The sequence below is a fragment of the Dendropsophus ebraccatus genome, chromosome 14 (genome assembly GCF_027789765.1).
Source record: "Dendropsophus ebraccatus isolate aDenEbr1 chromosome 14, aDenEbr1.pat, whole genome shotgun sequence".
NCBI classification, from domain to species: Eukaryota; Metazoa; Chordata; class Amphibia; order Anura; family Hylidae; genus Dendropsophus; species Dendropsophus ebraccatus.
The window spans coordinates 73,733,738-73,747,936 of NC_091467.1; the positions used below are offsets into that span (position 1 = coordinate 73,733,738).

Below are 14,199 nucleotides of genomic sequence, written 5' to 3' on the forward strand. Positions count from 1 at the left end.
CGAAGGCGCCCAGGAAGGAGCAGCAGCTATTACATCTGCTGAATGGTGGGCATCCCGGGGGTCACCCCCTCCTCTCATACATGCATTGCCTATCCTAAAGAATCTCTCTGGATTGCTATATACCTCATACTGCTAGGCTTGGGACTCAATCTATGATGGTGATTACAGTAACACCATGGGCTCCACCAGGAGGTCCGTAATAACAGTGCAGCACGCAGCAATGCTTTTCTTGAAACAATGGACACCACAACAGAATTCATTAAGACTATGTTCAAACATGGTACGAACAATGGCCGTTATTGCATTGAAAATCGCCTTGAAATCCATGCGCAAAGGCGGGAAATAATTGACATGTCAATTATTTCTATGGCCGTAGTGAACAACTGTTTAATACACTGTGTGAAAAAACGACGCTAATTGCATTGACTTCAGTGCAACACATTTCTCTATGACAAGAACGGCCATTGTTTTAATTGCAAACAACATCCATTCTGGTCATAAGAAATATGTTGCTTGAGCCTTAAAGCAAAACTAATAGCAGGTCCTGCCCAGGGAAGCTGAGTACCCCATGAGTTGATTGCTGTCCCTAACGCCCCCCCCCCCCCCCCCCCCCCCCCGCATTATTTATTAATTCCCTAATTGCCCTTAGGCAAATCTGCTACCTAAGAGCATTTTGGGCGTCACCCTCCAGCCCCGTGCACCACCGGACCCTGCCCAGTCCATCCCGCCCACTATGCATATTCATATATGTATAGTGGGCTCTGCCATTCGGACCGCTACCAATACTCCCGGAGGTCACTCAAGGCGTAAGTGTATGTTTGTCTGTGAATTTGTGAATTGAAGTGATTGGGGGTTTTTTTGCAAATTGTATGAATGTTGAGAGAGTGTGGATAATGGGAGTGTGCATGGTGGGTCCACACCATGCACACTCATCCTCCACACCATGCACACTCATCCTCCACACCATGCACACTCATCCTCCACACCATGCACACTCATCCTCCACACCATGCACACTCATCCTCCACACCATGCACACTCATCCTCCACACCATGCACACTCATCCTCCACACCATGCACACTCATCCTCCACACCATGCACACTCATCCTCCACACCATGCACACTCATCCTCCACACCATGCACACTCATCCTCCACACCATGCACACTCATCCTCCACACCATGCACACTCATCCTCCACACCATGCACACTCATCGTCCACACCAGGCACACTCACCACCAGGCACACACTACAACTCATATTATTCACACAATTTGCAAAAAAACCCCAAAAAAACACAATCAGTTCACAATCAGTTCGGGGTCAGGGTCGGAGGGTAAACGCCATAAATGCTCCTAGGCAGCAGATTTGCGCAAGGGCAATAATAAATAATGCAGGGGGGGGGGGGGGGAGGAACGTTATGGACAGTAATCAACTCATGGGGTATTCAGCTTCTGCGGCCTATCAGCAGCTTCTCTGGGCAGAACCTGCTTTAAAGTCAATGGGATCCATCGGCTGCAAAAAAACACGAGGACTGATTTCCATCTGACCAAAAGGCTGAGGAGTTTTTCATATTCTGAGTCTATTACAGCCAGAGCAGTAGGGTAGCGCTCCTGCTTCAGTGGATGTCCTTACAGCCCCCATACACATAGGAAGGGATTGGGAGAGACCAAATGAACGATCCACGATAAAAAAAACACACAGTTGCTTTCCACCAAAAACAGCGCCACCCCTGCCCTCAGGATGTGAGTGGTATTACAACTCTATTTACTTTAATGGAACAATCTGTAAAAGCACACCAGAAGAAAGCAACCATGTTTTTCTAATGCTGCATAACCCCTTTAAGAGTGACACAGGGTTTTGTGTGTTGGGATAGGTGGCGCAAGGTCATCTGGAAAGCACATAGAATTATAGGTCAGGATGAGATCCTCTTAGTTATCTCAGCTCTCCCTTTCCAGTGGTGTCTGAGATATGTGGAATCTGCTACTCACTTGTCTGCGCCTCCCGTCAGCTTGCGGATATAGGCGTGAAAGGACATGTGTTTCACTGGAGGCTCCAGATGGTTGAGATAATCCTCATCGAAAGGCTGCGGGACAACACAGTGTTATCTAAGGGGATAATACACACACTCCCTGCCACTATCTCTATGTCCCCATCCTCACCTCTAGGGGGACACAGTGCACACATTTACCGAGTGGACCATGGCGACATCTGCAGGTGAAAGAAGGAAAAACAATCTTAGCAAGAAAACCCATCCTTCAATATTACATACACAGATTTACTATTTGTATTTGTATACTATTTTGTATAAGATGCCCTTATTAACAAGAAAATATCTTGCTAAAAAGTTCCTGACATTGTCAGAGCGCCCTGACTGCTTTCCTAATGTTTAGGCAAATCGATGATAAAGCTGTGCCCGAGTGCTGAGAGAACTGTGCAGCGACCGATAGCTGCACAGTCCTCTCCATTCTCCTGCCGGGAACCGATCTGTGAGATCAGGGCAGGAGATTCATCTGGAGGTGATGTATATCACATCAAGGTTTCTTTAGTGGAAGCCCCATAGTAAAACTCGCCAAGAACAGGGGCTAAAGGACCTGCCGGATTAGTCACATGACTGTGAGGAATATATACTCCAGATACTGTGTAGATAGGGACAATATATTAAAATTTTGTGTTTATATACATATTTGTGTGTCTATATGTAGCAGAGAGGTGTGAGTATGTTTATGCAGCAGAACTGTGTGTGTATCTCTGTATGTAGCAGAGCTGTGTGTGTATGGTGATGTAACAGAGGTGTGTCTGACTGTATATTGTTGTAGCACAGTGGCACGGTGTGTCTGTGGTTATGTTCATGTAGCAGAACTGTGTGTGTGTGTGTGTGTGTATCTCTGTATGTAGCAGAGCTGTGTGTGTATGATGATGTAGCAGAGAAGTGTGTCTGTGAATGTTTATGTGGCAGAGGTGTGTGTGTCTTTCTATGTAGCAGAACAGTTTGTGTATGATGATGTAGCAGAGGTGTGTCTGACTGTATATTGTTGTAGCACAGTGGCACGGTGTGTCTGTGGGTATGTTTATGTAGCAGAACGGACGGTAATTGACCAAGTATGATTGATAATAATTTTGTGTAATAGGTTCCTAAGAGAGAGGGGTATTCCGATCTGCTAAATGTATAGAATATCCAAGGATACCCCATACATTGTGATTACAGACAATTATGGGACCAAGGTCAAAATGTTGCACCTGTACACGGACTTGAAATAAAGCTGTAATTGAGTAAATGGGCCATGCACAGTATGTGGCCCAGAGGATCACTATGCACTGAAGCTTAAGTCCTGGTTCATTCTGAAGACCATGGGGAGCCCTCCAGTCAGATGTCAATATCCCGGCCACATATAATAACTCTCTATGGGGGGGAATCTATAGTTCATCTAAAGAAACAATACACCAATAATACAGCACTACCATGACGTCTGGAAGGATGTAAATAAACCAGTGCTGCCCATAGACTCCTAATCAACAAAGAAAAGTTTAGCATCCAGCAAATTATGTACTCGGGCTTGTCAAAATACGCCGATTTCTACGCCTATGTAAAGGCATACAAATTCACTGGCAAAAAATTAAAACACAAAAAAATTCTAGACTCTCCTGTCAGGACACAAACATATTAGATCAATATACCAAGACAATGACACCTACAGCTGGGGGTCTCTGTTCCTGTAGATCTTTCCGTCTTGTTTGTTGAGATACTGGTCAATATCATCTTCCACCACTAGAGGCGCACTTGCTGGCCTGGAAGATTGAGCAGCTGCGGAAATATCCATAACCTCGGATGACGGGCCAGCAGAGCTGGATGGAAAGAGGAACAGCATGTCTCCATGTCTACGAAGGGAAGCAAACAAAACAGCGATGAGCCATTCATTATTTACCAGCTGCAGGCGGCGTCAGGTGACAACCGGGAGCGGCTCACATTTATAAAGGGTGAGAAGAACGGATGACTGAGCAACAGGTTAGACGCTGCGGTGTTTAACCTTAAAGGGGCACTCCGGCAAAAATCTTTTTCTTTCAAATCAACTGGTATCAATAAGTTATATAGTTTTGTAATTTACTTCTATTTAAAAACCTCCAGTCTTCCAACACTTATCAGCTGCTGTAGGTCCTGCAGGAAGTGGTGTATTCTTTCCAGTCTGACACAGTGCTTTCTGCTGCCACCTCTGTCCATGTCAGGAACTGTCCAGAGCAGCAGCAAATCCCCATAGAAAACCTCTGCTGCTCTGGACAGTTCCTGACATGGACAGAGGTGGCAGCAGAGAGCACTGTGTCAGACTGGAGAGAATACACCCCTTCCTGCAGGGCATACAGTAGCTGATAAGTACTGGTAGACTGGAGGGATTTTTTTTAAAGAAGTAAAATTACAAATCTATATAACTTTTTGAAAGCAGCTGATTTGAAAGAAAAAGACCCGAAATACCCCTTTAACCCCTTCAAAACCAGCACCCCTGTCCGTGAATTGTTTATCATTAGGGATGGTCCGAACCTGCCGAGGTTCGGGTTTGTACGAACCCGAACTCTCGCCAATTATTCCCGCTGTCTTCCACCTCCGTGGAGAGGGTGGATACAGCGGGAGGACCGGCTGGAAAACTGGGATACAGCCATAGCCATAGGCTGTATCCCAGTTTTCCAGGCGGTCCTCCGGCTGTATCCACCCGCTGCACGGAGCGGGCAGACAGCGGGAATCTGATGCCGAGCGTTCGGGTTCATACAAACCCGAACCTCGGCAGCTTCGGACCATCCTTATAGATATGGCTGACATACACAGAGAAAGGAATCCTGAAGCAGAAGGTTCCATTCTGTGTGTTCCATTCACTTCTACGGGAGTGGAGCTGCAGTAATGCCATACAGCCACTCTAAACACTTAAAGGGGCTGTCCACAAAAAATTGATACTTAGCCATGCTGCCGTGGACCAAAAAGTGATGTATACTTACCTATCCCGCTCCTCCTCTGCTGCATCCTAGGCTCCCCCCTCTCCAAAAGTTTTTATAACATCTCTCTCTCAATGCTTTTATAACATCTGCAGTGAGTATAAACTCTATGCTGAGCGATCATTTCCAGTGGGAACGGCACATCATCGGCTGTTTTCAAAACACTGACAGCAACACGGAGCTGTCGACCTGGGATCCGGTAGCGGAGGTGGAGTGGGAAAGGTAAGTATACATCATTGTCATATCCTTGCAGCTCTGGCAGCATAGCTAAGTATTAACTTTCCAGAAAAAAAAACCCTTTAAGCAAATCCACCGACCTGCTGCATCCAGTCGGAGAATAAACAGATAAATGGGTGCACTCAGTTATGAGAGTTACAAAATGTGGCTCTCTGACTCTCTCAATGGTAAGAGCCCTGGCGCCACCACATAGCAAATCCCTGCTTGGATTCTGTGGCTTTTTTGTCAAGTATGTAAAATGACCCTCATTCCTTCTCTAGAGATGTCTGTGTGATCAGTGGGGGGTCCCTCCCTTAGGATCCCCAATCATCAATACCCAGTACAGCGACAGTCATATGAGTGTGGCCGTGCCTGGTACTGCGGCTCTGTCTATGTAAGTGGATGGAGCTGAACAGGTCTGGGCTGCATTACCACCCTGCACAGTCATCATAGACTTCACTGTGCTGAGTACTGGAATAAGCTGCTTTGTTCTCCTGACATGTGAGGGACCTGGCAGTGTGACCCCCTACTCATTACACACAGATGGAACATTCTACAGATGTAACTCTGCATCACAAGCCTGTTTTCTGTTACAGGTCGCAGGCCTGCAGTCAGACAAGGACAATGTAGCTATGTAATGGAGGGTTATGGTCCATGGCGCTGGCATACAGGGTGGTGTACTCACTTGATTTTCAGTAAGTTTAGAGACTTGTTTTGGCTGGCAGATATCTCTCCCGTCCGGTTCCTGTTCAGATACACAGAGAAGCCGTTGTTTCTAAATCCAAACTCTTTCGCTACCTAAAAAAACACAAGGAGAGTGGATGTATGGATTGTGGTGTGCAGCACTTTTCAGCAGTTCACTTTACCGCAGACAGGATTAGGCATAGGGGTACAAGACGACGCAACGTCATGCTGCACCACAATCACTGAATGTGGTTGCGGTGCTGCTGTGATCCAACGTAATCCCTTACTGTGAGCATCACCGCGCACTCACCCCGTCTCATCTTCCTGATCTCATTGCTGAAACCCCGGACAATAAAAACTTTGGGCATGTACTCCTGATGTACTCCTGTTCCCCGGAGTGACATCAGCAGATCGCTGCTATATTAGTAGTTGTCTTTCGGCATGTAGAAAGACAAACGTCAGCAACGATCAGCCAACATCATTCACGTCGGCTGGTCGTTATCTTCTATTACACAAGACGATTAACGTCCGAATATGGCTGATAATCGTTTGGTGTAATAGGGTCTTTTTATAGAGACCAAATCATTGTCAAAAGGTCCCATCATCCATGTAATGGGGAGAGTATCTGAAAGCTTTGACACCAGTTTCCCCATGTTACTGAGAAGCGTTCAGCTTAGGTGAACGCTCGGACCTTGAGCTAAACATCTGACGTGCGTCTGTGAGGTGTCAGAAGATTCTTCTTTAATAATGACAGGTAATGTAACGTGGGGGTGCAGCAGATGGTCTACGGGGGTACAGCTCCAGCATTAACCCATTAGGAAGAAAAGGAGACAAACCTTTTTAAGAAACGTTGCAGCAGATTCCCGCTTGCTGGCACTGATGCGCTTCACACCCTCCGGAGACTGGATCCGGATTATCTATAGACGAGAGAAGATTCACACATACAGAGACAGGACGCCATAAGAGAGATAAGACTACAACTCCCATCATGCCAGGATAGACAATGCTAAAGCTCTGGCTGTCCAGGCATGATGGGAAATGTAGTTCTGCAACAGCTGGAGGGCCAATGGTTCCCCATCCCTGCTCTAGACCCCGGCAGACGGAGGTTCTAGGTTGGTCTCGATTGATGTCTCTCCTGTTTTTGTAGTTAGTCGGTACATTCACTCCCTGGGTAACGTGGTGACGTCACTCCCTGGGTTACGTGGTGACGTCACTCCCTGGGTTACGTGGTGACGTCACTCCCTGGGTTACGTGGTGACGTCACTCCCTGGGTTACGTGGTGACGTCACTCCCTGGGTTACGTGGTGACGTCACTCCCTGGGTTACGTGGTGACGTCACTCCCTGGGTTACGTGGTGACGTCACTCCCTGGGTTACGTGGTGACGTCACTCCCTGGGTTACGTGGTGACGTCACTCCCTGGGTTACGTGGTGACGTCACTCCCTGGGTTACGTGGTGACGTCACTCCCTGGGTTACGTGGTGACGTCACTCCCTGGGTTACGTGGTGACGTCACTCCCTGGGTTACGTGGTGACGTCACTCCCTGGGTTACGTGGTGACGTCACTCCCTGGGTTACGTGGTGACGTCACTCCCTGGGTTACGTGGTGACGTCACTCCCTGGGTAACGTGGTGACGTCACTCCCTGGGTAACGTGGTGACGTCACTCCCTGGGTAACGTGGTGACGTCACTCCCTGGGTAACGTGGTGACGTCACTCCCTGGGTAACGTGGTGACGTCAATTCCCGACTCCCAGAGCTGTGCGGACTGTGGCTGCTGGAGATGAAGATAGCAGGGGGATGCTCAGTGTCCCTCCAGTGCCCTGTGTCCCTCAGTGTCCCCCTGCCATCATCCTCTCCAGCAGCCAAAGCCCGCACAGATCTGGGAGTCGGGAACTGACATCACCATATTATCCAGGAAGTGACATCCCCATGTTATCTAGGAAGTGACATCGCCATGCTATCCAGGAAGTGACGTCGCCATGCTATCCAGGAAGTGACATCACCATGTTATCCAGGAAGTGACATCGCCATGTTACCCAGGAAGTGAAGCCTTGATGCAGTAGTAAGTGCAGGGAAAAAATGCACTTTATAAGCATTTCCCGTAATAAGTGTATATTTGGGATTTGTATAACTTTTGGGGGGCAATACAAAACCTTCATAAAAATTACTACATATGTATGAGATATAGGCTGATACATAAGAGTATGTGCTTCTTTATAGGTGTATATAGGAGTCCATGATACAGCATAGTGTATTTATTATATATGTATATAGGTGTCTATTATACAGTATAGTGTATGTTTTATACACTCACCGGCCACTTTATTAGGTACACCTGTCCAACTGCACGTTACCACTTAATTTCTAATCAGCCAATCACATGGCGGCAACTCAGTGCATTTAGGCATGTAGACATGGTCAAGACAATCTCCTGCAGTTCAAACCGAGCATCAGTATGGGGAAGAAAGGTGATTTGAGGCCTTTGAACGTGGCATGGTTGTTGGTGCCAGAAGGGCTGGTCTGAGTATTTCAGAAACTGCTGATCTATTGGGATTTTCACGCACAACCATCTCTAGGGTTTACAGAGAATGGTCCGAAAAAGAAAAACCATCCAGTGAGCGGCAGTTCTGTGGGCGGAAATGCCTTGTTGATGCCAGAGGTCAGAGGAGAATGGGCAGACTGGTTCCAGCTGATAGAAAGGCAACAGTGACTCAAATAGCCAACCGTTACAACCAAGGTAGGCAGAAGAGCATCTCTGAGCGCACAGTACGGCCAACTATGAGGCAGATGGGCTACAGCAGCAGAAGACCACACCGGGTGCCACTCCGCTCAGCTAAGAACAGGAAACTGAGGCTACAATTTGCACAAGCTCATCGAAATTGGACAGTAGAAGATTGGAAAAACGTTGCCTGGTCTGATGAGTCTCAATTTCTGCTGCGACATTCGAATGGTAGGGTCAGAATTTGGCGTCAACAACATGAAAGCATGGATCCATCCTGCCTTGTATCAACGGTTCAGGCTGGTGGTGGTGGTGTCATGGTGTGGGGAATATTTTCTTGGCACTCTTTGGGCCCCTTGGTACCAATTGAGCATGGTTACAACGCCACAGCCTACCTGAGTATTGTTGCTGACCATGTCCATCCCTTTATGACCACAATGGACCCAACATCTGATGGCTACTTTCAGCAGGATAATGCGCCATGTCATAAAGCTAGAATCATCTCAGACTGGTTTCTTGAACATGACAATGAGGTCACTGTACTCCAATGGCCTCCACAGTCACCAGATCTCAATCCAATAGAGCATCTTTGGGATGTGGTGGAACGGGAGATTGGCATCATGGATGTGCAGCCGACAAATCTGCGGCAACTGTGTGATGTCATCATGTCACTATGGACCAAAATCTCTGAGGAAGCTTCCAGCACCTTGTTGTATCTATGCCACCAAGAATTGGGGCAGTTCTGAAGGCAAAAGGGGGTCCAACCCGTTACTAGCATGGTGTACCTAATAAAGTGGCCGCTGAGTGTATATATATATATATATAGGTGTCTATTATACAGTGTATGTATTATATATGTATATAGGTGTCATACAGCAGTGTGTATATATCATATATGTATGTAGGTGTCTATTATACAGCAGTGTGTATGTATTATATATGTATATAGTATAGTGTGTGTATTATACATGTAGTATCCAGTATAGTGTGTATTATACAGTATAGTGTGTGTTGTATACAGTATGGTGTGTATTATACATGTAGTATCCAGTATAGTGTGTATTATACATGTAGTATCCAGTATAGTGTGTATTATACATGTAGCATCCAGTATAGTGTGTATTATACAGTATAGTGTGTGTTGTATACAGTATGGTGTGTATTATACATGTAGTATCCAGTATAGTGTGTATTATACATGTAGTATCCAGTATAGTGTGTATTATACATGTAGCATCCAGTATAGTGTGTATTATACAGTATAGTGTGTGTTGTATACAGTATGGTGTGTATTATACATGTAGTATCCAGTATAGTGTGTATTATACATGTAGTATCCAGTATAGTGTGTATTATACATGTAGTATCCAGTATAGTGTGTGTTATACAGTATAGTGTGTGTTGTATACAGTATGGTGTGTATTATACATGTAGCATCCAGTATAGTGTGTTATACATGTAGCATCCAGTATAGTGTGTATTATACATGTAGTATCCAGTATAGTGTGTGTTGTATACAGTATACTGTGTGTTGTATACAGTATGGTGTGTATTATACATGTAGTATCCAGTATAGTGTGTATTATACATGTAGTATCCAGTATAGTGTGTATTATACATGTAGTATCCAGTATAGTGTGTATTATACAGTATAGTGTGTGTTGTATACAGTATGGTGTGTATTATACATGTAGTATCCAGTATAGTGCGTATTATACAGTATAGTGTGTGTAGTATCCAGTATAGTGTGTATTATACATGTAGTATCCAGTATAGTGTGTGTTATACAGTATAGTGTGTGTAGTATCCAGTATAGTGTGTATTATACATGTAGTTTCCATTATAGTGTGTATTATACATGTAGTATCCAGTATAGTGTGTATTATACATGTAGTATCCAGTATAGTGTGTATTATACAGTATAGTGTGTGTAGTATCCAGTATAGTGTGTATTATACATGTAGTATCCATTATAGTGTGTATTATACATGTAGTATCCAGTATAGTGTGTATTATACATGTAGTATCCAGTATAGTGTGTATTATACAGTATAGTGTGTGTAGTATCCAGTATAGTGTGTATTATACATGTAGTATCCAGTATAGTGTGTATTATACAGTATAGTGTGTGTAGTATCCAGTATAGTGTGTATTATACATGTAGTATCCAGTATAGTGTGTATTATACATGTAGTATCCATTATAGTGTGTATTATACATGTAGTATCCATTATAGTGTGTATTATACATGTAGTATCCATTATAGTGTGTATTATACATGTAGTATCCATTATAGTGTGTATTATACATGTAGTATCCATTATAGTGTGTATTATACATGTAGTATCCAGTATAGTGTGTATTATACAGTATAGTGTGTGTAGTATCCAGTATAGTGTGTATTATACATGTAGTATCCAGTATAGTGTGTATTATACATGTAGTACCCAGTATAGTGTGTATTATACAGTATAGTGTGTGTAGTATCCAGTATAGTGTGTATTATACATGTAGTATCCAGTATAGTGTGTATTATACATGTAGTATCCAGTATAGTGTGTATTATACATGTAGTATCCAGTATAGTGTGTATTATACATGTAGTATCCAGTATAGTGTGTATTATACATGTAGTATCCAGTATAGTGTGTGTTATACAGTATAGTGTGTGTTGTATACAGTATGGTGTGTATTATACATGTAGTATCCAGTATAGTGTGTATTATACATGTAGTATCCAGTATAGTGTGTGTTATACAGTATAGTGTGTGTAGTATCCAGTATAGTGTGTATTATACATGTAGTACCCAGTATAGTGTGTATTATACATGTAGTACCCAGTATAGTGTGTATTATACATGTAGTATCCAGTATAGTGTGTGTTATACAGTATAGTGTGTGTAGTATCCAGTATAGTGTGTATTATACATGTAGTACCCAGTATAGTGTGTATTATACATGTAGTACCCAGTATAGTGTGTATTATACATGTAGTATCCAGTATAGTGTGTATTATACATGTACACATCTCTATGACACAGCAGAGCCGGGAGTGACACTGATGACACAGCGGCTCAGCCTGACACTACAGCGGCTCCCGGCCTCCCCTCCGCCCGTACACGGCCGCCCCCTCCTCATACACTCACTATACTCTCCGCCATGGCGCTCGCTCCCCGGCCTCCTCCTCCGCACTTATCTCCGGGGATTCCCGGCCTCCAACGTCCAGTCTGCCGGCCCAGCGCACTGGTGTCACCACAATATGCTTCCGCTCACTGGATTCACAGGCAACAAAGTTCCGGCACCGAACGTTCCGCCTCAGTAGGGACAGCGCCACCTGCAGGCCGGTCCTCGTATACTGCTCTTACAGAAACCGCAGGGTACACATAGGGCTTGTTCAGGACGTGTTTACACGTTTTGTGGCCGTTTTTTTTTTAACCCACTGCTGAAACGCAATTAAAGAGGTACTCCGGTGAAAATCTTTTTCTTTCAAATCAAGTGGTTTCAGAAAGTTATATAGATGTGCAATTTACTTCTATTCAAAAATCTCCAGTCTTCCAGTACTTATCAGCTGCTGTATGTCCTGCAGGAAGTGGTGTATTCTCTCCAGTCTGACATAGTGCTCTCTGCTGCCACCTCTGTCCATGTCAGGAACTGTCCAGAGCAGGAGAGGTTTTCTATGGGGATTTGCTGCTGCTCTGGACAGTTCCTGACATGGACAGAGGTGGCAGCAGAGAGCACTGTGTCAGACTGGGGAGAATAAACCACTTCCTACAGGACATACAGCAGCTGATAAGTACTGGAGGACTGGAGATTTTTAAATAGATCACTAAATCACACATTACCAGGTTGGCTCCTCTCTGGTCACTGCGCATCTGGTTGACATCTCAAGGTCTCATGGAATAAAGGATGAGATATACAGATGACAATACACCAGAATATATCTATCACAGGAGCGTCCGCCAACTCCTGCTACACAGACGACTCCTCCTGGGACAAGATGAGGACTACGTCCTACCTGAGCGTGCTGGGAGTTGTAGTTCTACCACTGACCTATAACAAAGGTGACAATATCTCTATCTATGTTTCCTAAAAATTACAATGTTCTAAATGTATAAAAAAACATGAAAACTAAAATCGGATTGGTCACTAATGTATGTACGGTATATAAGATCAGGTCTGGATTTTAGGTATTTATTTAATTCAATGAAATCATCAGCATCTAATCCGCAATGGATTAGGACGGGGGAATGTATCCTTCAAGAGAATCTGTGGTAGACGCATCACAATGCAGATCACATGACCTTCCTCCCCCTTCAAGCTACTGCTCCAATTTGTCTATATAGCATAAGGCCCTTCTCTGTCTCCATAGAGTATAAGACCTTTGCTATCCCATATAGTATTAGGCCCTTTCTGTGCACCATATATAGGATAAGCCCCACTGTGCCTCCATAAAGTAGTAGGCCCCTCTCTGCCCCTGTAAAGTTTAGGCCCCCACTGTGTCTTCATATGGTACATGTCCCCTCTATGCCCCCATAACGTAATAGTCCTCTATGTCTCTGTAGAGTATTGGCTCCCATTATGCCCATGTATATATATTAATAAGCCTCCTCTGTGCCCCTGTATGTTATAGGCCCCCTATGAGCTCCTTTATAGTATTAGACCCCTTCTCTGTCCCTGTATAGTATAGCTCCCTCTGTGCCATGTATAGTATAGGCCCCTCTGTATCCAGTATAGTATATGCCCCTCTGTGCCCTGTATAGTATAGCTCCCTCTGTGCCCTTTATAGTATAGGTCCCTTTGTTCTGTGTATAGTATAGGTCCTTCTGTGTTGAGTATGGTATAGGCCTCTCTGTGCACCCTTTATAGTATAAGCCCCCACTGTGCCTCAATAAAGTAGTAGGACCCTCTCTGCCCCTGTATATTATAGGTCCCTACTGTGTCTTCATATGGTACATGCCCCCTCCATGCCCCTATATGGTAATAGGCCTCTATGTCCCAGCACTGTGCCCCTATAGATTAATAAGCCTCCTCTGTGCGCCTGTATAGTATAGGCCCCCTCTGAGCTCCTGTATAGTATTGTACTCCTTCTGTGTCCCTGTATAGTATAGCTCCCTCTGTGCCATGTATAGTATAGGCCCCTCTGTATCCAGTATAGTATATGCCCCTCTATGCCCTGTATAGTATAGGCCCCACTGTGCCCTGTATAGTATAGGCCCCTATGTGCAACCTTGTATAATATTAGGCCCATCTGTGTCCCTGTGTAGTCTAGGACCCTATGTGTCATGTATTGCATAGGCCCCTCTGTGTCCTGTATAGTATAGGCCCCTCTGTGCCCTGTATAGTTTAGGTTTCTCTCTGCACCCTATAGTATAGGCCCCTCTGTATCCAGTATAGTACAGGCCCTGCTGTGTCCCTAGTGTAGGCCCCTCTGTGTCCAGTATAGTTTAGGCCCCTCTTTGCATTGTATAGTATAGGCCCCTCTGTATCCAGTATGGTATATTCCCCTCTATGCCCTGTATAGTATAGGCCCCACTGTGCTCTGTATAGTATAGGCCCCTATGTGCAACCCTGTATAATATAAGGCCCATCTGTGTCC

The 14,199-nt window shown here is 44.8% G+C and overlaps 1 protein-coding gene across 1 annotated transcript in view; it reads right to left on the reverse strand.

Annotated features, from left to right (window-relative positions):
• The window catches only part of NPLOC4 (NPL4 homolog, ubiquitin recognition factor), a 28,693-nt gene extending 16,801 nt beyond the window's left edge, over positions 1-11,892 (reverse strand). The window contains exons 1-6 of the mRNA XM_069952834.1: positions 11,750-11,892; positions 6,722-6,802; positions 5,887-5,999; positions 3,702-3,884; positions 2,168-2,216; positions 1,997-2,091 (exon numbers count right to left, since the gene is read on the reverse strand). Coding sequence (XP_069808935.1) covers positions 1,997-2,091; positions 2,168-2,216; positions 3,702-3,884; positions 5,887-5,999; positions 6,722-6,802; positions 11,750-11,764 — 536 coding nt within the window. The 5' untranslated portion in view covers positions 11,765-11,892. The remainder of the gene's footprint in view (positions 1-1,996; positions 2,092-2,167; positions 2,217-3,701; positions 3,885-5,886; positions 6,000-6,721; positions 6,803-11,749) is intronic.
• Between the last annotated feature and the right edge of the window lie 2,307 nt (positions 11,893-14,199).